Source organism: Schistocerca piceifrons, chromosome X (assembly GCF_021461385.2).
Source record: "Schistocerca piceifrons isolate TAMUIC-IGC-003096 chromosome X, iqSchPice1.1, whole genome shotgun sequence".
NCBI lineage: Eukaryota > Metazoa > Arthropoda > Insecta > Orthoptera > Acrididae > Schistocerca > Schistocerca piceifrons.
This window is the reverse complement of record NC_060149.1, coordinates 176,272,054-176,298,337: the sequence shown is the minus strand read 5'-3', so window position 1 is coordinate 176,298,337 and position 26,284 is coordinate 176,272,054. Positions and strand designations below refer to the sequence as shown.

Below are 26,284 nucleotides of genomic sequence, written 5' to 3'. Positions count from 1 at the left end.
AGGATGGCGCTTCACCCCATATTGCAAGATCTCTTGCACGCGTCGTTTGGTGATGACTGTGTGGTCAGCCGCGACTTTCGTCATGCTTGGCCTCCCAGGTCCCCAGACCTCAGTCCGTGCGATTATTGGCTTTGGGGTTACCTGAAGTCGCAAGTGTATCGTGATCGACCGATATATCTAGGGATGCTGAAAGACTACATCCGACGCCAATGCCTCACCATAACTCCGGACATGCTTTACAGTGCTGTTCACAACATTATTCCTCGACTACAGCTATTGTTGAGGAATGATGGTGGACATATTGAGCATTTCCTATAAAGAACATCATCTTTGCTTTGTCTTACTTTGTTATGCTAATTATTGCTATTCTGATCTGATGAAGCGCCATCTGTCGGACATTTTTTGAACTTTTGTATTTTATCGGTTCTAATAAAACCCCACGTCATTCCAAGCATGTGTGTCAATTTGTACCTCTCTATCTACATTATTCCGTGATTTATTCAGTTTTCAAATTTATACTGACTTTTTGATCACCCGGTATATCAATACTAGTATTGTCTTGAAAATCAATTATACGAAACATGTCAGCCATAAAATGTTGGGCGGCTGAGTGATAGTTGTTGGACTTCCAGGACGGGAACTGAATTATCCTGCTAAGTTCGCTAGCTATTAACGTGTACTTTTGATGAAATATTCTGAATCATACGAGCGTAATAAGTGAAGTGAGTTTTAGATTGCAAGAGGGTTATTTTACGAGCAAATTAATATGTCCTTGCTTCTTTCTACATTCGTCTCTACTGTTCACGTTCCTGACGCCTCACTAGTTGCCAATGGTTTATTTTCAACGACTTTTTGAGACTACGTTTTCTGTCATTGAGTGTATTTTCGTGTACAGCAGCCATTCTTAATTGGAACTTTGTATCTTACACAGACTCTTATGTGCATTGTGCATATCGCATTGTTCTCAAGAAAAATATTTTCTACGTTTCTAATTATGAAAAAGATGTTTTTTCTACCCTTGATGTTGACAGTATAAACACTAGAGATGCTTCAAAAGTGTGTATCATGTCTGGTGATGAGCTTTTTAGTTTTCAGTACGTTTAAGACAGAAAACCACAAATAACTGTGACAGTTATTGATGTATGATGTTTACTGCGCAGTCGGTGCATCTGAGTATTATTATTAACTAAGCTCTAGTCCTTGGACCTAGTTACAGAAATGCGAATAAGACTCATTGAGAAATCGTTTCCTATTCCAACCCTTCGCGGCCACGTCTTTGAGTCAAATCCGTCTTCACTGTGCAGCCTGCTCTGGAGACACATTAGCTGCTGTTCCTCATGCCGGTAGTATTACTAACTGTTGGCAAAAACGCCGGATATGTTTGGCAGCTCTGTGGACGACGAGTTACTTCCTGGATGGCACAGAATTATCCAGCTAAGTTCACTTGATCTATTCGTATCATTTTCATCGAATAATCTGAGTGATTTGCATGTAAGGTGCGAAATTATGTTACGAATTTATGGTCATAATTGCAATTAATTTCGTCTTTTACGTTGCGATTTAGCTGTCGTAACTACCGCAGAGGCAATAAGGGTGAGACAAATGCGGTTGCTCTTCACTGGCTCTGTGGTAATGTGGTCGCTTTTGAAGCAAAGGTTGCTTTGGCTTGCGCTACCAGTCTCACTGAAGGCCAGAATTTCATCAGTTTTGTGACAGAGCTACAGGCAGTCGTACATAAAAATCAATAAGGCAATCTTATTCATGTTATTTCTGAACAGCCACATTTCTGTATTACTCGAGAGTGACATGGGACAGGGAGTAAACATAGACCAGTAAAAACCTTTCAATGGTGTTGAGCCACAGACATACCATACTTTTTAAAAGAGTATTCCTCCTTTTGACTGTGTGTTACTATATTTATCTCTTGTACTATCTAGATTTCGGCTTTTATGCCATTATCAAGACCATTACTATGCCATATCTATTAGGACAGTCCAAAGCAGGTAAACAAGACTCTTGTCTTGTTTACCTGCTTTGGATTGCCTTAACAGATATGACATAACAATGGTCTAATTACGTTTAGGAGTGTACTTGATAATGGCATAAAAGACGAAATATAGGTACTATAAAAGCTAAGTACAGTACTGCGCATCAAATGGCGGTTTACTCTTTTAAAAAATAAACATAGACCGTTTCTAAGTCCAATGTATGCAATGTCTTGCTAATTCACACTAACATAAGCTTATTCGTGCTACAGATACCTGATGTTTCATTACAACAGACTTTCTGTGATTGGTTTCTGCGGTTAGCAACATTTCATTAGCATTACTACAGTGCGTAACCTAATAGCGTTTTCCATTATTTTACATCAGAGACACATTAATCATCAACACTCTCTTCCCTTACATTATCTAAAACAGTCTGACAAACCGAGCGAGATGGTGCAGTAGTTGGCACACTGGACTCGCATTCGGGAGGACGTCTAAAAAGGTATTTCTTTGACAGTTGTTCGAGATGGAGCAAGAATCTTAAACAATTGAGGGTATAAAGCCAAGGAATATGTGTGTGAGGGATGACTTTTTAAAACAAACACCTTGGTAGTTTTGTTTGTGGCACCTTTGACGTGCATTATCTTATAGTAGAAACAAGTGATGAAATATTGTAAGTTGTTTTTCTTACACTGCGAAAAACGTATTTTCGTCATTTTTTTCGTTGCTTCAAAATTAATGTAGCTATGTTCCGACTATGCAACAAAATGAAAGGCAGTTTGCATTGTGTCATACACGTTTCACTTCTTTTATTTATGAAGCATTTTCAGTGGTCTGTAATACATGTTTCTTTTTATATATACAATGAATTTATTATGTAGTAGTTACATTATGTTACTATGCTAAATTTTGTCATGTTTCTTTCTTGTTTTTCAGATTAGAAACAACTTTTGTGGCACAAATTTCGTGTGGCTAAATTATGGTTTGGCGTTTCAGTGTTATTAGCCCATATTTCTGCTTCTAGAAATGTGTCCATTCAGTCCCCATGCTCCAGTTGACTGATTTCCTGCGTTTTCACACCCACATTTATTGCTATAGATCACTTGCGCTTTTCATTTTGTGATTAACATGTGTGTGTTCACGGTGGGTAGTGTTGCCAGCTGACTTTGTGTGTTTATCTTTCGACTTTTGTTTGTGCCACATGTTTGGTTTTATATTTTTCATTTGTTTTCTGTGTGTGGGGGGGGGGGGGGCTTGGGGGGGTGTATTTTGTTATGTGTTACTATGTCGCCCTTTTTTTCATTTAAATAAAGCCCTCACAACGAACGACACATTCAGTACATACGCACGCGCGCGCACACACACACATGCACATACACACACACACACACACACACACACACACACACACACACACACACACACCCACACAAAACAAATGAAAAATATCAAACCACACACACAACACAAACAAAAGTCAAAAGATAAAGACACAGCGACAGTTGGCAATATACACTGTAAACACACACATGTTAATCACAAAATGAAAAGTGCACGTGATCTGAAGTAACAAATGTCGGTGAAAAACGGACGGACATCGGCCAACTGGAGCACGGTGACCAAATGAAGACGTCTCCAGAACCAGACATATGGACTAACAACACTGGAAATCGTAAGTAACACCAAACGATAATTTACCCACACGAAATTCGTGTTACAAAAGTTGTTTCTAACCTGAAAAACAAGAGAAAAACATGATAAAATGTAACACACTAATATACTGTAACTACTACATAATACATTTATTGTATGTATAAAAGGAAACATGTATTACAGGCCACTGAAGATGCTCTGTAAGGAAAAGAAGCGAAACGCGTATGGCAAAGAACAAACAGCTTTTCATTTAATTACATAGGTGGAACATACCTCCATGAAGTGTTTTATTTATTAGCAACAAAATTTGCTACTGACACGCCCCTGGGGAGGAGATTGTATTGCGCAAAACCCTTTTTCAGGCACCGAATGCAATGTATTAGCCTATGTTGAGACCGCTCTTTGCTCGATTAGCATATGTTGGCTTTCGGGTCGTGCCCAATGAACCATCTCAGTAATGGCAAAACGAGACGAACGTATGTGGGAGACGATTTTCTTGTCAGTTACGACGATACTAACATAAGGACCACAAACCAGCCAGTCACAAGTGAAGAAAACCTCCGACCAGGCAGGGAATCGAACCCGGTCCCTTCGGATAGCAATAAGCCATGCTGAACGTGCAGCTACCGAGGTGGACTAATTTATATAAACTCATCATAACTCATCACCAGTAACATAGGAATTTTCAGTGAGACAACTGATGAAGTTCAACCAAAAATGCAGCAATAATCATCCCATGACTTTTGTTGCATTGAATTAAAGAAAGCAGTGCTCCTACACCCGAATTATGAACCTTTACTACTGAATGCAAATGTCGCACGATATTTAAATGCTCGCAGTTAATCACATATGTCTGTCATCCAGGCTTCCTGAATGTGGAAAGTCAATCATGCAAGAACAATCTTTCTAGAAACAATAAAATCCTTTTCTGACTTGTTTCCCAAAAGTGCACGCTCCACACACAGTGCAGAGGTTCCGACTTGCCTCTCTTGCATTCACCCCTCTATTAAACACATAGCGAATAATATGTCACTAATGTTACAGCTTTTCCACTTGCGATTCTATTTTACATCTCTCGAACAGTGTTAGTGTTGTGTACATAGTTCCACGTAGTCAGCGCGTACACAACTTTCCCACTAGAGCGCGCCCCGCTAAGCACAACAGCACAGGTGCAGCGCTCGTCCGTCTCCGCACTACGAGATGGCGCTGCCTTAGAGACGGACCAAAGTCTGCTTCCGCCGATCTGCGTATTAATATGTAACGCAGCCAATGAGATTGCTGCTAACGTAGAACCTTTTCTCCTCGCGGATCACACTCGCGTAGTGATACCTGAACGCGCGAGGTATTATAACGAGTGTACAGACCTCCGATTAGTGTCTGCTTTTTCTTAGCGTCATCATCCCTCTGTTCTTTGTTTTAAGTTCCACGATTTCTTTTCGCCATGTTACTCTTTAAGTCTCTGACTTTATCGCCTGTTTTTATTATTTATTCTCTTCATCTTTCTAACGAAATCTGTAGGCTGAAGAGCGGCATACTAAGCTGCTGCCAGACCGCCCCCTTCGGGGGGAATTGAAATTCAATAAAGGAAAAAAAAAACTCCGATTAGTCAGTCTGCATTAGTCTGTACCAGTCTGCATTTATCTGCACCAGTCTGTACCAGTCTGCATTTATCTGTACCAGTCTATAGTCAAGTTTCAATCTGCGCCTAATAAGATTATCATATACCTGTACATAGCCATGAAGAGAAATGTTTAGACACTTTGTCAAGTATCAGAAACATGTGAGAATAAGATTAACGTACCAAGACCAAAGGAACTTCAGATTGTCAATTGTAAATAGCATCCATAATCAAGTTACATAAGGTTTATGCTTGTTACTATTTTAATAAATGTGTGTGAAAATTAATCAAGTTCTGTTTAAAGTTGGTCACTGTCAATCTGCTACTCTAAGCGTGCAAGTGGCATTTCTATCGTCTGACCTAACGGCAGAAGATAAACACGCCACAATAAGACCATGAGCCATATTGCTGACACTCGCCTACTTCGTTAGAGCGACAAGTCAAATAATCTGATGGTGTGTGCACCGAAGGTCTTACAGTACGCACACCACAGTTAGTAAGTTTCAAACATGCAAAATCCAATAAGTAACTGCAAGATAAATACCAGAATTACAAATAAGAAAATGGCAATTAATAATACACTCACAGCACCGTGCACTGTTCATTTGGTCGGACGGCGTCTGGCGTTAGGAGGCGGATGGCGTGTAGCGCGTGGCCACTGTAGGACGAGGAAACTCTCGAGCGAGAACCGTTCTGCTGTTTGGAGGAATTACTTCTGGAAGTTTTTGCTATTACTGGTGGGTTAGACAGTGAAGCGAGTTATCTGTGAGGTTTCATCAGCCATAATTTCAACAGACACCAGAAATACAATTTAGAAAAATAAGACATCGAGGGGTCTCGAAGCCACTACTTTATATCTGCATTACGCTACATTTATAATTTTTTTTTCAGTTTGTTCGTCTTTGCTCTTGTCATTTGGTATGGGCGGACGTCACGAGACCCCTTGAAACTCATCGTTGAATATTTCACTAAGTTTTCTTTTTTTTTTCATTACAGAACACGCCGAGCTACCATGCCGTTGTCACTAGGCCACTAACACACACAGCTCCGTAACGGCTCGCGAAGAGTAACGGTGCTTCCTCCATGCACTTCTATATCCTACAATGTTGCTAGATCGTGCATATATCCAGCCTTTTTTCCCTGTGTGTGTGTGGCGTGAGCGCTCGAAGTGCTACCGTTTTCGTGGATGGACCTCTGTGTTTGAGGTAGATGGGTAATATTATCTTTATTTGCTCATCGTAAGGCCTGTGGGCTGTTTGCTCTTGAGCCCTTACATTATGTTAGTTCTTCCATAGGTTGCATGTCACTGAGGAACTCCTGTGGTAGCACAAGGCAGTCGAGCCCGGTGTCAGGATGGACAGAGGCTATGTATTCCAGATGACGAGAGGTGGAACGTAAAGCCTAACTTTTCTTGATGAATCTCTGTGTGGACTGGGCGATAGAGACCTGGATCGTTCGTCGTGAAGGTCTCGAAATCTCACCCATCTGGGTGCATGTAGGATTATGTAGAGGAAGCGGTTTTGCTGGTTTTGAATGGGCTTGAGATGTGAGATACTGGTTGTTCCCCCACGTAGAACACCTGTTGAGTACTGCTGGGAGGACTGTTTCTCAGTATATTTGAAACTTATTGCATGGCTGCATGTTTGTACTTGTTAATGGGGGTTGGAGTTAGTCGATGAGCCGTAAAATCTTCTGTCGTTTGCCCTAAATGTTAATGTTAAACAGTAGCTTAGCATCAAGTATGACACCAAAGTACTTGAAATGGTTGGCCCAATAGATGTTTCAGTCGTTGAGGATCCGTCTGCTGCATAGCAGTGGATGCTTCTGAGTAAAATTTATTGCTTTGGTGGCATTGAGGGAGATCAAGTTTTCTTTGGTGCATCGCTCAATGACTGTCAGTTGCCCTTGTAAGCGTGAGACAGGTGCAGTCACTCGTCGACCACCGGTGAGAAGGGCCGCATCATCAGTGAACTGAGCAAGTATCACCTGTGGTAAGGTTGAGAGATTGTTCACATCTATAAAGAAGAACAGTGGTAAGAGGACTGACCCCTATGGAATCCTGGCGGAAAGCTGTTTGAGACTGGAACGCTGCCCATCGATTTTTTACCCAAAATTCTCCAGTGTTGAAGAAAACTATCGATAAGTGGTATATAGTAAAATGGTAAAGTTCGTCGGTTCCAGAGCTTGAGCAGTAATTTATTGTTCCACACTCTATCAAAGGCTTTCTGCACATCTAGATATTTTCCCATTGTGTAGCTGGAGATATTTAAATTATAAGCTATATATTCTGAGATGCAGAGCAGCTCCAGGTCATCCGACAGTGTGGGCTGGAATGCAGACTGGTCCAGGCGAAAAATGTCGTTTTCCAAGACAGATTCTTCTGAACTGTTCGTCCGACGATCTTCGAAAGTGTCGACAGCAGGCTAACTGGTCGGTACTTGGCAGATTGTGTGATGTTGGTGATGATGGTTTTGGTGATGGCACGACCCGAACTGTCTTCCATTCGGATTTGAAGTATCCTAGCAGCATCCAGTTTTTGTAGATGCAGATAAGCAGTATCGGTGGCTTCCGTGGGATATGCTTCAATTGCTCGTTAGTTATCCCATCTGGACCAGCAGTGGAATCATTTTCTAATCGGTTGATGAACTTCTTCACTTCTGCTGGTGTAGTGAGCTCGGGCATTGGGAACCTAGGTGTATCTCGAATTTTTGTGCCTGATGTCTGCTCTGATTTGCTTCTTCATTGGTCTTGTCCAGTACCAAGTTGTTTTGTGTCTCATATGTGCGGGCAGTGTCATACGGCTGGCCAGCAGGGCTCTGAATGGCTACCGTTGGAGGATTCTGGTTGCGCAACGTCCTCACGACGGTCCATTCGTTTTTCAATTGCAGCATTAAGATGGCCGTTTTGAACAGAATTCTGAGGGATGGCCAGTTATATTGACCGACTTAAGTGAATGACTGACAAAGTCTCTGCGGCATCCAGCTGGCGGCCTGGTTTTATGTCTGAAACTATGTGTCGACCCACCTTACTCAGGCCTTAAAAACTAACTAGCACACAAATAGATTGCGCAAAATTCTGTCATCTGCTTCAAATCGTGCCACATGCTACATAAACCTAATCATCACAACGCTTTTCTGCTTGTCAGTTACTGGGTGGATTCACGTAAGATAGCAGCGTCCCCTTTGAAGTACATTTAAGTAAAGTATGAATACAAGGAATCACCTTTCTATTAAATCATTAAGTAACACAGCTTGCTTATTAAGAAATCAATGGATTATTTCTCATAAACGTGAACTCATATTACAATCTAGTGCTGGAAATCTGTTGATACTACTCGTTACAAAACCAAACCTCTATCGTCGTAAACGTAATCCAGTACGATTCACACAGAACAGACTTGCACTTCTTGTCACTTTTAACATGGGAGAATGGAAGATGTTATATACTGAAGAGCCAAAGCAACTGGTACACCTCCCGAATATGGTGCAGGCCCCCCACGAGCACGCCGGCCGTGGTAGCCAAGCGGTTAAAGGCGCTACAGTCTGGAACCGCGCGACCGCTACGGTCGCAGGTTCGAATCCTGCCTCGGGCATGGATGTGTGTGATGTCCTTAGGTTAGTTAGGTTTAAGTAGTTCTAAGTTCTAGGGGACTGATGACCTTAGAAGTTAAGTCCCATAGTGCTCAGAGCCATTTGAACCATTTGAACCCACGAGCACGCAGAAGTGCGCAACACGACGTAGCATGTCTGACGTAGTGCTGGGAGGGTGGGGGGGGGGGGGGGTACTGACACCATGAATCCTGCAGTGCTTTTCATAAATCCGTAAGAGTACGACGGGGTGGACATCTCTTCTGAACTGAACGTTGCAAGGCATCCCGGATATGCTCAGTAATGTTCATGTCTGGGTAGTTTGGTGGCCAGCGGTAGTGTTTCAACTCAGAAGTGTGTTCCCGGAGCCACCATGTAGCAATTCTGGATGTATAGGTTGTCGCATTGTCCTGCTAGAATTGCCCAAGTCCGTCGGGCACAATGGACGTGTATGCATGCAGGTGATCGGGCAGGATGTGTCACCTGTCGTATCTAGACGTATCAGGAGTTCCATATCACTCCAACTGCACGCGCCCCACACCATTACAGAGCCTCCACCAACTTGAACAGTCATCTACAAACATGCAGGGTTCATGGTTTCATGAGGTTTTCATACCCGTACGCATCCATCCGCTCGACACAATTTGAAACGAGACTCGTCCGACTAGGCAACATGTTTCCATTCAGCAACAGTCTGGTGTCGGTATTGACGGGCCCAGACGTGGCGTAAAGCTTTGTGTCGTGCAGTCATCAAGGGTACACGAGTGGTCCTTCGGCTCCGAAAACCCGTGTCGATGATGTTACGTTGAATGGTTCGCACGCTGACACTTGTCGGTTGCCCAGCACTGAAGTCTGCATCAATGAGCGGAAATATAGCACTAAATTGAACGATTCTCTTGAGTCGTCGTCGGTCCCGTTCCTGCAGGGTCTTTTTCCGATGTCTGAGATTTAATGTTTTACCAGTTTCGTGATACTCACGGTAGCCTCATGAAATGGTCATATGGCAAAATCCCCACAATATTGCTACTTCGGAGAGGCTGTGTCCCATCGCTCGTGCGCCGACAATAACACCACTTTCAAACTCTCTTAAATCTTGATAACCTGCCATTGTAGCAGCCGTAGCCGACCTAACAACTAAGCTAGGTAATTGTTGTCTTAAATAGGCGTTGCCGACCACAGCGCCGTCTTCTGCCTGTTTACATATCTCTGTGTTTGAGTACTCATGCTTATACCAGTTTCTTCTGCACTTCATTGTAGAATGAAACAAGCTTAAAACGACGCAGAAAACATTCTCCAAATGATCAGTAGTTCACAATCTCGTCAAGCCTACAGCACTACATATTACTGTACAGAAGGGCATCAGAGCACGGAACAATACAAATGCGTGATCTGAGCAACATCAAACTGTAAAACATTCTTCAAAAATGGTTCAAATGGCTCTGAGCACTATGGGACTTAACTGCTGTGGTCATCAGTCCCCTAGAACTTAGAACTACTTAAACCTAACTAACCTAAGGACATCACATACATCCATGCCCAAGGCAGGATTCGAACCTGCGACCGTAGCGGTCACGCGGCTCCAGACTGTAGCGCCTAGAACCGCACGGCCACTCCGGCCGGCAAAACATTCTTCAACGTAGCGTATAAATTAGAATAATCTTAAGTCATCATACATAACGAAATGGCGGTTAAAAACCACGGCTGACCGTGAAACAAAAGTAAATTCATTAAAACAGCATTCTCTCTCAAGTTTAAGTGTATAAACCAGACGTGTCTTAAGACTTCAAGACATTGAAAAACGAATGTAATGAAGCTCCCTGACGACCGAGGAGCTACTGTAATGCGACTGTGATGTGACAGTAATGGCTGACTTCCTTGCGAACAAGGAACAACGTGGCATTCTCAGTCATTCACGGACGTGATTGACCGATGGCCAACAGCTTAGCATAGACTGATTTTTGGATGCAGTGGCTGAGCAAAGTGTTTGCTGATGTATGAGAATCCATGTATATTGAAGTTAGCTACGTCAGTATCTTAGAGATAGCTGTAAAATAAATATTACTGGTCTTTAAAATGGAAAATAGGTGCGGAAATGAAAGAGCCAACAAACATTTAATTTTTCAAGAGGCTTTGCATGATAATGGCATCATCATAATTGCACTTGTACTTGACAAAGAGGGACCTGTGCCTGCCACAAGCAGGTTTACTACGAGGCCGCTTGCTATGGCGATCATGTGGTTGTATAATGTCACTTTACATTAGATACTTGGTACTTGACATGACAACAGTGTGAAGAAATTCCGTCTAACCAACCCAAGAACAAATTATCGCTCACCTCTCCATGAAGCAATTTTTTTTAATCGTATAAAAGGAATATTTCTTTCTGTAAGGAGGCTCCTGACGTGTGTCACGGTGACTCAATCTTTACGCACAGTCTTTCAAACGTGAGTGTTGAGAATGTTAACTTCCTTGGCTTATCAGGAGACATATAATTACTTTGCATTTTACATTATTTTAAAAATCACCATATTACAATAACTTAGATGAAAGCTGAATCTTAGCGAAATTTGCTTACGTAAAGTCTTATGGAAGGAGAGGGGCCGGTGGATGAAGAATCTCGTTTTCTCTGGCCCTCATCTGAGGCTTCTCATTTCTAACCACGTCACGATGTACTGTGTAGAGTTGTATGCGATATTGACAGTTACGGAGCATACGAGTCGTGGTCACCACAATAGATCTGTCGGCCACGGTTCTCTCAGTATCTTCTCAGCGATCCATTTGGTACACAGGATGTACCACAATTAACACCGAAAACTGGCACGAGTGAAAGTATAACACAATAGAAGCAAAAGCTTTTCTTTGCCGCTGTGTGGATATGAGTCGCCTCTGACTACAGTTTGAAATATTGTCCTAGTTAGAACGAACTTATCTGAAATGTAAACTTTTCGAATTAAGTCGACATCTAAGTGGATTCCAATTTCACCCACTGTCTAACTTAACAATAAATACAGTACATTACGTTTCACTATTTAACTGTACACCCGTACTTGCGAATGGAAACGTTTCGCGTGTAATCATAGTATTTGAAAGCAGCAGTTCACTCGTCTCTGCAGTGTGTTACAAATCCTTTTCAAACCCTGTGATCATCTCGTAAATCTTGACAAGGCTCTACATTTCACTGCTCCGCTATTAACCGGAGTGCTGTGCTCTTCACTTTAGAGATATCGTCAGACAGAAAAAAGAAAGAAAAAAAACAGATGACTGGTGTCACGTGATCTTGGAGGCTAAGATACAAGTCTTGCTCAGCTTATCGGTCTTGGACCACACCGGCGAGTTAAATATTGCGTTATATCAGTAAAACAAATCCACTCAAAGAAAGAGGAAAGAAAGAAAAAAGATGCACCACGAAGGAATTACCCGAATGGGACGGAAACCGATAGATGTGATGTACATGTGCACACCAACATATTATTATAATTTCAGAAAAGTTGTACAACGCATTCAAGATGAATCTCATTTACTGGAGTAGAAATGTATTTAGTGATAATTTCCGCTTCGAACTGATCTCCGATGACCAACAAAGACGTGTCTAGAGACGTCCTGGACAGCAACCTGACTGTCGCCCGCCATACGGTTCAACAACAAATCGAAATTGTATGTGATGCCATTTAGTTTCATGGCAGGACTCGTTTGGTTCTCATCCGTGGCGTCCTTACAGCGTAACTGTATGTCGACGATATTCTATGTCCCGTTTTGTTGCCCTCCATGGCAACCCATCCTGGGCTTACATTTCAGCAAGATAATACCCGTCCGTACACAGCAAGAGATTCTACTGCTTGTCTTCGCGCTTACCAAACCCGAAGTCGGCCAGCAATGTTGCCGCATCTCTCCCCAATTGAGAACATTTGGAGCATTATGGACAGGGCCTTCCAATCAGCTCGGGATTTTGACAATCTAATGTGCCAGTTGGACAGTTGGCACGATATCACGATAACTGCTTGCATGTGAGACAGAGCTGGACCAACGCGTTATTGACGTGCTCAGTTTGTGAAGCTCTTTATCTTGGATAATTACCCAGATTTTCTGAAAGTGCAAGCATTTTTTTGTCTATACATGAGCATTTTTTCTCTTTTCTTTCCGTCCCATTCGGATAATTGCTTCGTGGTGCGTTTATTTGGTTATTTATTTTTCGGTGCGTATTCACCTATTTTGCAACTGAATTGGTACCTGTAAAATTTCCACATTGTAAGGCATGTTGCAGCAACACTTTTGTAGGTGAAAAGTTTACCAAAATTACAGTAATCACTGAGTGTAGAAATCTCGTACAAACAGAGCGAGGTGTTACGATGGTTGACACTGGCTTCACATTTGGGAAGACGGTAGTTCAGGTCCCTTTCCGACAAGCCAGATTAAGGACTTCGTGGTTTCCTAAAATTGTTGAAGTGAAATATTTGGATGATTCCTTTGTCAATTTCGAGGTTGCACTGTCACTAATGACCCCGTCGTAGACGGAATCATTAATCTCAATCTTTCTTCCCTCCATGCATCGTTGGCTAACCACTGTAGTGCTTGGTATATCTGATGTCTCTCCTAGGCCTCCTGCTCTGACAGCTCACTCAAGACTCAGACCATTTTACCAGAGAATTTACTATCTATCTGATTCCATAGCTCACCAGATCGTAAATATCGTATGTCTCGATTGAAGATTTCCCTTTTTTTCTCAGCCACAGACCCAGTACATTAATTTGCTTTCGAGATGATACCAGGTCCCATCCCCCCCTCCCCCACCACCACCACCACCACCACTACCACCACCACCACCACCACTGCTCAATCTAGTTTCTTAGTGCATCTGGTCTGGTACGGCATGATGTAACTATGTGGGCATTGATTTGTGTCCCGCCTCTTGCGTCTCTTCGAAGAGGATTGACATATACACCATTAAAATTCCTGTGGCAGTTTACTTTTTTCTTGTCAGCTCAAATGCTCGCAAGAAATCACGGCAAGGACCTATGACTAATATCACCAAACCACACGGGAGCAGAGGTAGAGCGCCTTGCGTGGAACTCCTCCATCTCTTCATGGACTGTACAGCCCTATGAAAGCATTAAAGAATGCATCGCTGTACAGTGTATCCCTTTATGATCATGGGCTACAATGTATGTATTCTTAAGCGATCATATTGTCAAGGCGTAGCCATTATTATAGACTGTCCGTTATTATATATCTAAAATTACACCAACTAGTAGAGAGCGAAAGTATCTAGAGCAGCCACAGCTTTGCAGAATATTAGAATATATGTTTTGCTAGCAGAGTTTACTGAGAGATTGGGAACAAAATGAGAAATTTAGAAACGAGACCACATAAAGTGTTTTGTCCATCATAGATGAAAGATTTAAGTCAAAAAAATTTATTCGTCGTTTAACCTTACAGAAAGTTCAATGTGCTGCCTTGATGTGGCGCCGAGTTTCTGCCCCCTCACACTTATGTTTTGTTCAAATTCTACGCCTACGGCTTATGGGCGTCTCGATACGAAGCTGTAACCGTTAGAACGCTGTTAATAATACGTATATTGTTGTATCTGCGGTAGCAGAGACAAAACGCGAACGATATTCCTCACTCTGTTTTTATTGGGAAAGACCAAAAAACAAGAACATAGTTGATGTCGAGAAAGTAGTCGAAAGAAAACACGATTTAAGCAAGAAACAAAGTATGGATCTCACTTCGGATCGTGTAACAGTAGAACAACAGAACGTTTTTCTCGTTAAGTCTTTCGCTCGAGAAAGTCCATCAAGGGAAAGATGGCAACAAAACTACTCGGAAAGCGTCGACAGCGCATTAGCACAAAACTGACGAGGGAGACCAGACGAGCTTTACACGACGCTCTTGGGTCACAGTCCGAAGCTACCACTCCTGACAATCCGGGACTACCAGCAGATGAAGCGTGTGGATGTTCCGGTCGGGGTGACATCCCTACAAGTCCGGGCGGCGTGTCGAACTACCTTCTAGCCTTTTTTTGTGGGAGGTTGAAATACAGCTCCACCGGTGGCTCACGGTCTTACTGTCTTGGTGGATAGTAAAATTGTTCCATTCGACAATGATGTCGTTCCGAAGACATCTCTGGAGTGCACGTTGAAGATGTGGCGGTGGGACTTGTATTCCCATACCACCCTCTGACAGTGGAAGTTCAGGTCACAGGCAAATATTAAGTAACTACGAAGGACATTATGTATCAACAGTGGCGGTTTACGATTGTCGATAGCCATCGAGTGGTCAGGTCAACACTAACGCTTCATCAGTGGCCGTAACAGTGCTATCGTTAGCCATGGTCAGAATCGGAGTCCTCAAGGGTGGTGAGAGGTACAGGGTGTCTGTGCCAGTACCGGGGAGGCGTTGTGCCAATGTTTTGTAAGCCAGCGACCGCGTCGCGTAGGGCTTCTGCTTTGACATAGAGACGCCTTGTGTTCTCCGCATGGACGTTTTGAGAGTGGCCACGTCGGTTTCCTCGTGGAGGGTAGCTACCATCGTGATGGGAGGGGCATGCAGGCTCCACAGAAGCAGGCGCTGGAGTGTCTGCATACAGGGGGCACTAGTGCACGCAGTGCAGCCATGGGTGAGGGAAGAGTGGACAACCATACGGTACAGCTGGAGCTGGAGCTCGGTGTTAGATTAGATTAGATTAGTTTTTCGTTCCATAGATCCGTGCTGAGGAGATCCTCGTGGATGTGGAGCACGTCAATTTTTTTAGAGCTGAAATAACAATACTAATAGTATGAGTATATACAATACATCATTTTTTAAGCTGAAATAACAAGACTAATAGTATAAGTATATACAATACATCATTTGTTTCTATTAAAAAATTCGTCAATGGTGTAGAAGGAGTTGGCCACTAGTAAGTTTTTCAGGCTCCATTTAACCTGATCTTTATTTGTAACTAAATTTTTTATGTTTGCTGGCAAATTATTGAAGATGAGTGTTCCTGAGTAGTGGACCCCTTTTTGAACTAAAGTAAGTGCTTTTTAAGTCCTTGTGCAGATCATTTTTGCTCCTGGTATTGTATGTATAAACTGAGCTGTTTGTTGGAAAAAGAGATGTATTATTTAGGACAAACTTCATTAAGGAGTAAATATACTGAGAGGCAGTAGTTAGTATACCCAGTTCTTTGAAGAGGTTTCTACAGGACGTCCGTGAATTTACTCCACAAATAATACGTATTACACGCTTTTTGACTCTGAAAACTTTTGTTTGACTTGAAGAGTTACCCCAAAATATTATACCATATGACATTATGGAATGAAAGTAGGCAAAGTATGCAAGCTTTTTCATTTTTATGTCACCTATGTCTGCTAACACTCGAATTGCAAATACAGAGTTGTTAAGGCGTTTCTGCAGTTCTGTGGTGTGCTCCTCCCAACTGAATTTATTATCAAGTTGTAATCCCAGGAATTTAAGACTGTCAACCTCTTCTATCTGCTCTTCTTCATACTTTATGCATATGCTGGGTGGAAACCTCTTACAGGTTCTGAATTGCATATAGTGAGTCTTTTCGAAGCTTAATGTCAGTTCAAAAATGGCTCTGAGTACTATGGGACTTAACTGCTGAGGTCATCAGTCTCCTATAACTTAGAACTACTTAAACCTAACTAAACTAAGGACATCACTCACATCCATGTCCGAGGCAGGATTCGAACCTGCGACCGTAGCGGTAGAGCGGTTCCAGACTGTAGCGCCTAGAACCGCGCGGCCACACAGGCCGGCTTAATGTCAGTAAGTTGGCTTTAAGCCATTTATTAATGTCCGAGATTGTTCCCTGCTGGTGAACATTGGGTACAACGCTTTTATCAGCTTGAGTCATTTTTGGGTTACATATTCTGCATGGCGATGGAAGAGCAGATTTTTATCCATCCGGACACCTTGGTATTTGGTTCAAATGGCTCTGAGCAGTATGGGACTTAACTTCAGAGGTCATCAGTCCCCTAGAACTTAGAACTACTTAAACCTAACTAACCTAAGGACATCACACACAGCCATGCCCGAGGCAGGATTTGAACCTGCGACCGTAGTGGTCGCGCGGTTCCAGACTTTAGCGCCTAGAACCACTCGGCCTACGGCCGGCTGGTATTTGGTATCAGAGGACCATGGGACCTGGACGTCTGCAATAGTGATGTGGCGGAGGATGGCGCACCGATTAGTGAAGTAGATTGCCGTAGTTTTGGCGGCATTGAGGACAATCTTGTTGGAACGACACCAGGTCACTATCGCGTTCACCTGCCTTGGAGGCGAGCAATGAGCTGGTCTGTGTTGCGGTAGTTGGTATAGAGCGCCGTATCATCAGCGTATTGCGGCAGGTGGCAATGCTGGAGGACAGGCATATCGTTAACATAAATGTTAAAAAGTATGGGAGACAACACAGAGCCTAGAGGAGTACACATTGACATGGAAGTGCCTTCAAGCCGGTGGTGTGCTGGCTTATAAGGCCGGTTGGCGGATGGATCTTCCGCGAATATTTTCGACCACGAGAGTGGCGTAGGAAAATAGTCCGATTGTTGATCGCGACCTTTGGCTCTGCTGTCGATCCGCTGTGCTCGGGTAGTGGGCCCTAGCGGCCGTTAGCTGAGACAGGAGGCTGTATTTTCGTCTCCAGTAACGGCCTCGGTCGTACCGTAAATATCTGCTTTCTTTTCACTCTCTGTGATGAAGGCACCCCGAATCTGTACTCTGTCATGCGTGATGCCTATGCTGCAGGTGGACGCGACGGATGCCGCAGATATGAATTTAAGTTACAACGTCTTTATCGCCACAACCTCATTTTTACCTCGGTTATGAAGTAAATGGTGGGAAACACAAGGTTGGGGAACAGTACCGCCTGACTGAGCAGTTACTGTATAAGCAGGTTTCTTCGTTTCAGGGATAAATGCTTTAGGATGTGCCACAAGCTTGTCAAACCGAAGGGACTATTGACGAGTTCTCGATGCAGTATGAGAAAGCGACTAATTGACTGTAAAATTACTGTTACAATTTGCTGTTAATGTTTCTTAAGTAGCGAGTAGCCCTCAGGCACTTCTTAATACCACACTGTTTAAGTCATATTTTGTGTGTATTACACTACTGAAACTTTTCATTATCTATGCTTCAGACGCTACTGTTACGACATTAAATAAAATGTACTCCGCTGAAAGGCAGCTTGTCATGCTCTTATCGTGGGTGTAGCCTAGTGTTCACCTTATAGTGTTTATTCACTTTAAAGAGGAATATACAGTGCGAATATTAACTTAAGTAAGTGGTTACAAACTTTTTATTTTAGAAAGAACTATCCGTTGTTACAAGGATGTGACTTATGCATTCACATACGATCTGGGGGTGCTCTTTTCAGTTTCCTTTGGAATCGAAGTTGCCACTACCTTTTCACAAGTGTTCAATGTGACCTCCACTGGACACACGACAAACACCCAGGCGGTAGTCAAACTCTTCCCATATATTTGCTAGCATGTCCGACGTTAGTGCAACCTTGTTGTAGCTATGCGGGGTTTATGGAAGGGACGGTACATAGGTGGAGTCTTTCACTAAATTACACAAAACATCGTATACCGTGATACCAGGGGACCTTGGAGGTCAATAGTCCACGGTGAGATCTATTGCTGAGGCAGCTCATCGTTAAGAAACGCTCTTGCATGCAGGTTCCAGAGCTCTTGCGCTTCGTCTCGTTCAAAAATTAAATCTTCCGATTGTCCTCGAGATTGAGGAAAAAGCCATAACTCCAACATATGCAAGTATGTGACTCATCTAACCATCTTCGCCACAATGAGGAACAGGTCGCAAATATTTTTTTGGGAATTGACCCGAAATACATGATATTTTGGGGGCGATCTGTGGACTGCCCCTTGCATAAACTACCAGTCTCTTGAACCTACAGCAGTCATCGTCGAAAGCTTCGACTGTAAGACGTGCAGTGTCCCACAGCACATGAAAATCACGGCGCACAACTGTAACTGAATTGCAACTCCTGTACAGGAGATCGTAAACCATCATTTGTTGCTGTGCTATCGTCAGTCTCTAGTCGACGCACAAGAGATAACGAACGAGAAACCTGCACTAGGATGACTCCTATCGGCAGCTGCATAAACTACCACGTTAAAACTTCTAGTGTCGATGCATAAATTCAAATTTACCACATATGTCTGTCCTCATTCATGTTGAAGTTATAATTTTGTTGAATTGGGTGAATCTTTTGGAAATATGCTGTTCTTCCACACCGACATGTTTGCCATTAGCAACAGGCCTGTACCTATTGCAAAAAAGAAACACGTCTCTCACACTGTACCTGCAATAAACCGTACGAGACAAGAACTGCTATCCTTCACATGTGCAGGATTGAACGTATCATCGCGACTTATCAAACGTATCTGTGTACAAATAAAGCAGTAGGCTATGCTGTACGCAAAGGTTTCCTGACTGACTTTCAAACGAATAAATGTTTTTCGCATATCTTTGCTGGACTCCTCCTGATACAATAATACGAGGGTTCGCTCCCGAAATGGAAACCACTATGAAAATCCGACGAGGCTTTTCACAGACGTTTTGGGCAGTGTCTCTAGTATGCCCGTCGATGGCATCAAGACGTTCTTTTCAGTTGTGAGCGCACTGTGAGCGAGTAAGAGTGCCTAGAACAACAATGTCTCCCGACAAGTAGGAGGGCCCGCTGAGACGCTTCGCCTTAATGAATGCAGCCCACCTAACACAACCGCCTCGCCCTTCCTTCTTCATGGCAATTCTTAGCCACAATCTGCAGGGGCAGTGAAGACGCTCCTGCAGCCTTTTCTATGGGAAATGTTCGATCACCCACAACACAGCCCTAATTGGCTCGTCCTGAGTATCATCTCTGTTCACATGAAACGCTGGATACGAAGACAACACTTGGGCGCAGGATACGCGCTATACACCAGAGTAGAGTATTATCGAAAAGCACAGCCTTCTATGACGATGGTGTTTGAAATTTGGTATAACGCTCCGACAAATGTTCAAGTCGGAGCGGTGACTATGCAGAGAATTACCTGGAAGGTGTAGCTAAATGTGCAAAGAAAACAGTTTTGATTTTCACTGTGGCTTCCATTTCGCGACCGATTGTTCCTTACTTTCCTAGCAACCCTCGTAGTATGCGGTTCCAGTAAATATACAGCTCCTAGATAAACCGACTTCGTTATGGGCACAAAAAGTAGGGAAATGTTAGGAATACCATATAAAATTAATTTATTTTCTTAAGGGAGTATAAAACTACTGTCATACGGAATGAAACCCCATCTGGAATACGAACAAATTAATATTCTTTGAGAATGAGATTTTCATTCTGCAGTGGAGTGTGCGCTGATATGAAACTTCCTGGCAGATTAGAACTGTGTGCAGGATCGAGATTCGACCTTTGCCTTTGGCGGGCAAATGCTCTACCATCTGAACTACCCAAGCTCGACTCACGACCCTTCCCCACAGCTTCAATTCTGCCAGTACCTCGTCTCCAACCTTCCAAACTTCAGAGAAGCTCTTCTACAAACACAGTTTTAATCTACCAGGAAGTTTCATATTAGCGCATACTCCGCTGCACAGTGAAAATCTCATTTTGGAAACATCCTCAAGGCTGTGGTTAAGCCATGTCTCTGCAATATCCTTTCTTCCAGGAGTGCTAGTTCTGCAGGTTCGCAGAAGAGCTTCTGTGAGGTTTGGAAGGTAGGAGACGAGATACTGGCAGAACTGAAGCTGTGGAGACGAGTCGTGAGTCATGCTTGGATAGCTCAGATGGTAGAGCACTTGCCCGCAATAGGCAAAGGTTCGGCACACAGTTTTAATCTGCCAGGAAGTTTCAGTATTCTTTGAGGTGGGGGTACACACAGTGCACTTTTAAATGCAGCTTTCCTTTTGTAAAACACATCAGTAACTCAGAGATTTTATATCTGCTTAACTTTTCCAGTTCTTAATGTTTACTGAGAGGAAAATTTTTATTTTGCAGAGATTACCTGCGGTTCTCCGGACCAGTATCCCCACGCCGAGGGCGAGACTACTAACGGGTCGTCAGCTATAAATGCTACTGCTGAATATAGGTGTGACTATGGCTACATGATGTCTAAAGGTAGGTTTCCGCCACTTGCATCGCAGAGCAGACTTATATTAGTCGACCACAATACTATTGCACCTGGGATCGAAGGTACTTCGGTCAGTTTATCGTGAGCCAGCGCGTAACAGTGGTTGATACTATGTGCATAACTGCTCTGAAAGCATTGACAGAGCAATACGTTTTCCGTAGTCACCACTGTATTTATATACACTAACGTCACGACATGTTTATGATATCTGCCAAGTGCAATAATTCCGTGGTCGGGTAATAGATCTGCTTTTTGTTGTACCTTTATCCCACGTATGTTATGTACAGACATTGTTTTCTGCACAGATTTATAACACGCAGCTACTCTGTAATCCCAACGTTTTCAGTACACTCTTGGAGGTGTGATAATACAGGTAACAGGCACTTTTTGCACCAAACAGTAAATCAGAGTACGCTCAGGAAATTATTGGAACTTCCTCCTCATCATCATCATCAGGAATCGGCTGTTACCTGTATCCACTCGGCCTGTAGTTCAGGATCTCCTGGGAGTTCTGTGATTTTCACATGAGGTATTGTCTTCAATCTTCACGGCATTTTTAAATTTTTGCGTTCATGTTGAAAATATTTAATTTTATTCCAATATCTTCATCTCTAATCATGTCTCTTGTTGTGCAGCTTTTAGTCTTCCTTAGGAACTTTATCTCTGCTGTTTGAATTTTACCGTCTTGTTTTCTTTTTCTTTTTCGTGGTAACCAACTCTGGCTTCCATAAAATATCACAGGAACCGCCATCGCTTTACAGAATTTCTTAATGGTCTCTTTTTGTACTTTAAGGCCCAATCTTCTGCAACTGACACCACAGACAGCGTGTATTTTGTGTACTTTCTTTTCAATATCAGAGTCAAAATCAAAGTTTATAGCCAAGCCTAAATACGAGATTTGGGAGACTTGTTCTAAAAATGAGGTCTACAAAACAGTTATTGATCTGAATGGATATTTCCTTCGAAATGCCATTATGTACGTTGTATTACTAGAAATTTTAAAGTTGCATTTTTGGTGTAGTCCATTCGGCTGGTATATTGAGCTTTGGAAGTCATCTTCATTCTTTTGAACAATAACGACGTCATTTCCAAACAAAAGTACATTCATGTACGCCTCAGTCGTTATCTTAATTCTTTCGTTTACTTTATCTTTCAAATTACGAAGAATGAAGTCAATGTAAATATTAAAAGTAGGTGATAGTCTACACCATTGGCAAACATCTTCGTTAATAATTATTTTTCTGATCGATTTCTACCTGTATTTATTAAAATGCGTGTATTTTCCTAAAGACTTTTCACTACCTCTATCACGTGATAAGGATATCCATATTCATATTTAATCTTCCATAGTCCATCACCGCTGCTGGAGCATATTTCTATGAAATAATATGCACTTAGCAGGTGCTGAATGTCAGTTGAGTCCCCATCCAAAAGGTACCGTTTTAGCATATTTCTTACGCCTGTTATCTCGGGCGCTAAATCATGTTCTGAACTGATCCATTACAAATGGTTTGTGAAAGCCAGCGACTGTGAAAACAAATGGTTTGTTTGTAAATAACTTTCCTGCTACCAGTCATGACCTTCTTTTATGTGTATTTCAGACGACACCTTTTGGGAAATGATTGCCATTTTCAAGAGCGTTTTTCTCTATATACAATGCCATTTTTTGGTAATGTTTTTGGTGTGTGAGGTTTTGCACTGCTCTGTTGCCTTTACTGCCAAAAATTAAGAACCCACCATTTTAAGTTGATTATCTAGCCTAATGTGTGGTTACTGGCGAAATTTGGAAGTACTTGTACTTACAGTTTTCTTGTGGTCAATTTGTGGAGAGTCTCACACATATTAAACATAACACACAATTTTCTGTGCACAGTATACATCGACAATAACAAACTTACATAAACAAGCAGATAGAAAGATGTTTTAGATGTAGTCAGCAGAGGTACTGGTATGGGTCTTTAACAGGGTATGTATACTTCTGTATAGGCAATAGTTGTCTTAACAGTCTGAATCATAATTTGCTTATATCTATTTACAGTGGTGCTTATTTCAGTGTGTTACTAATTTTATTTAAGTATACTTTCGAAGCATTTGAAGAAATTTACTGATTCACTTTCAAGTTTCTTATTGAATGTTTTATCTTCATATTTTTTTGTAATGTGAGTACATCTCCAGTTCCTCTAACAGCGCCATTTTACGACTTTTATTTAGTCATTAGAATACTTCGACATTTTGCTCTACTTTTCCAAATGGGTCTTTTGTATTTCATACGTGTGTTGCTATTGTAGATGTGTGTGTAGGCTTTAATGTGCTCTGTGCACCTGGTGTTGAAATCTCTGCCTTTTTGTCTCAGGTAGAACATGGACCCTTCCTGGCATGTTACTTTGTATATTGCAGCGTCTGACCATGGTTTATTATTACACTTTATATTATGTATTTGTTTTAGTGTAGTTTATCATTTTTAATTTGTATTTCTGAAAATATTTTATTCTTCCGTGATATATTGCCGATGTAGGGGTGCTAAATGTACTCGTACATTTTTTCTTGTCTTTTTTGTGTGGTGTGATTTGTGTCTGGATATTTCTTCACTTTGTCTAGTACAGCGACTGCCATGAAACTGTCATCATTGGCAGCTGCAAACTGTTTCACTATGTCTATTTCTTGTTGCATATTGTCTTGGTTCAAAGGTATTTTAATCACCCTATGTAGAATTGACCCGTATGCTGCCTTTTCATGGATGTTCGGTTGACATTAGGTTGTTGGAATTGTGGTGTCATTCATTTAATTTTCCTGACAGATTTTTTAATGTGCATGTGTTGTTCCGTCTTGAACTATTTAGTTCCAGGTAATTGATGCTTTTTCTCGTTCATGTTCAGCTGTAAATGTAATTTTCTCACGTGGAATACTGAACAGTTTAGAACATCATTCATGTCTTTGTCTAGTAGTGGGATCACATATATTTTACCATAGGTGACATACACGAAAATCATTTGAAACAAAAATTATTAAACTGCCAAGGACTTGCCTAAAGTAAATTGAATTTTACAGGAGATATGGTTCTAAAGGTGGCAGGCGTAAAATACAGGGAGCGAAAGGCTATTTACAATTTGTACAGAAACCAGATGGCAATTATAAGAGTCGAGGGGCATGAAAGGGAAGCAGTGGTTGGGAAGGGAGTGAGACAGGGTCGTAGCCTCTCCCCGATGTTATTCAATCTGTATATTGAGCAAGCAGTAAAGGAAACAAAGCCGGCCGAAGTGGCCGAGCGGTTCTAGGCGCTACAGTCTGGAACTGCGCGACCGCTACGGTCGCAGGTTCGAATCCTGCCTCGGGCATGGATGTGTGTGATGTCCTTAGGTTAGTTAGGTTTAAGAATTTCTAAGTTCTAGGGGACTGATGACCTCCGATGTTAAGTCCCATAGTGCTCAGAGCCAAAGGAAACAAAAGAAAAATTTGGAGTAGGTATCAAAATCCAGGGAGAAGAAATAAAAGCTTTGAGGTTCGCTGATGACATTGTAATTCTGTCAGAGACAGCAAAGGACTTGGAAGAGCAGTTGAACGGAATGGACAGTGTCTTGAAAGGAGGATAAAAGATGAACATCAACAAAAGTAAAACGAGGATAATGGAATGTAGTCGAATTAATTTGGGTTATGCTGAGGGAATTAGATTAGGAAATGAGACACGTAAAGTAGTAAAGGAGTTTTGCTATTTGGGGAGCAAAATAACTGATGATGGTCGAAGTAGAGAGGATATAAAATGGAGACTGGCAATGGCAAGGAAAGCGTTTCTGAAGAAGAGAAATTTAAGTGTCAGGAAGTCGTTTCTGAAAGTATTTGTATGGAGTGTAGCCATGTATGGAAGTGAAACATGGGAATAAATAGTTTGGACAAGAAGAGACTAGAAGCTTTCGAAATGTGGTGCTACAGAAGAATGTTGAAGATGAGGTGGGTAGATCACGTAACTAATGAGGAGGTATTGAGTAGGATTGGGGAGAAGAGAAGTTTGTGGCACAACTTGACTAGAAGAAGCGATCGGTTGGTAGGACATGTCCTGAAGCATCAAGGGATCACAAATTTAGCATTGGAGGGCAGCGTGGAGGGTAAAAATCGTAGAGGGAGACCAAGAGATGCATACACTAAGCAGATTCAGAAGGATGTAGATTGCAGTAGGTACTGGGAGATGAAGGAGCTTGCACAGGATAGATTAGCACGGAGAGCTGCATCAAACCAGTCTCAGGACTGAAGACCACAACAACAACAACATGTAGATGACAGACTATTGCTAGTGAAAGGGGATGCCATAGACATAAAAGATATTCAAAACTGCTTCAATATCCTATATGAGAAAATTACGTTTCTAGTGTAACATGAACAATACAAAAGCGTCACTGATCTGGACCTAAATATTACCAGACACAACATATGCCCATTCAAAATTCGTAGTGAAAACACAACTAACACCTCAATGTTTGCAACATCATGTCACCCAAACATCCATAAACAGGCTAACAATGCTACGTGAACCAAGAAAACATGCAAAAGAAAATAAACATAGTGAAACAGATTGCAGTTGGCAGTGTTTATATCATAGTTGACACAGTAATAGACATAGTGAAAAAAGACCAAGACAGAAATCACACCAGCCAAAAAAAGATAAAAACAAATGTATGTCTAGCAACCCATACATTGACAATTTATCACAGAAGATTTTGAGAAACTACAAAGTAAAACTTGGGTTCTCTACATCTACTAAACTACAACAAAAACTTATGCATATCGTAAAACGTAATCATGACCCATACTCAGACTCTGGATTACACAAGAAATGTATTTACAGTTTTCTAGGTAGAAATGTAGCATGTTCTACCTAAGACAAAAAAGTCGAGTTTTCAACACCAGATCTACAGAGCACCTTAAAGCTTACATACGCACATGCAACACACACACAAAGTCAGCAATAGCCACACACATATACAATACTTTAAAAAGCACAGAAAAATGTTAAATACTACATCGACTAAATAAAGGGCATAAAATGTATCGGTTAAAATAACTGGAGATAAATTTACGTTACAAAAAATATGAAAACAAACTATTCAAGCAGGAACTTGTAAGTAAACCAGCGATTTATTCAGATGCTTTGACAGTAAACTTAAATAAAATTAGTAACACATAGAAATAAGCAATAGATATAAGCAAATTATGACTCACATGGTTAAGATAACCACCCTCTGTACAAAAGCATATCATACTCTGTAGAAGACCTACAGGAGAACCTCTGTTGACTATATGTAAAATCATGTT

The 26,284-nt window shown here is 41.9% G+C and overlaps 1 protein-coding gene across 1 annotated transcript in view; it reads left to right on the top strand.

The window, feature by feature from the left end:
• Nucleotides 1-26,284, top strand: part of LOC124723046 — a 401,647-nt gene that overhangs the window by 350,258 nt on the left and 25,105 nt on the right. The window contains exon 5 of the mRNA XM_047248226.1: nucleotides 20,848-20,967. Within this exon, the coding sequence (XP_047104182.1) occupies nucleotides 20,848-20,967 (120 nt within the window). The remainder of the gene's footprint in view (nucleotides 1-20,847; nucleotides 20,968-26,284) is intronic.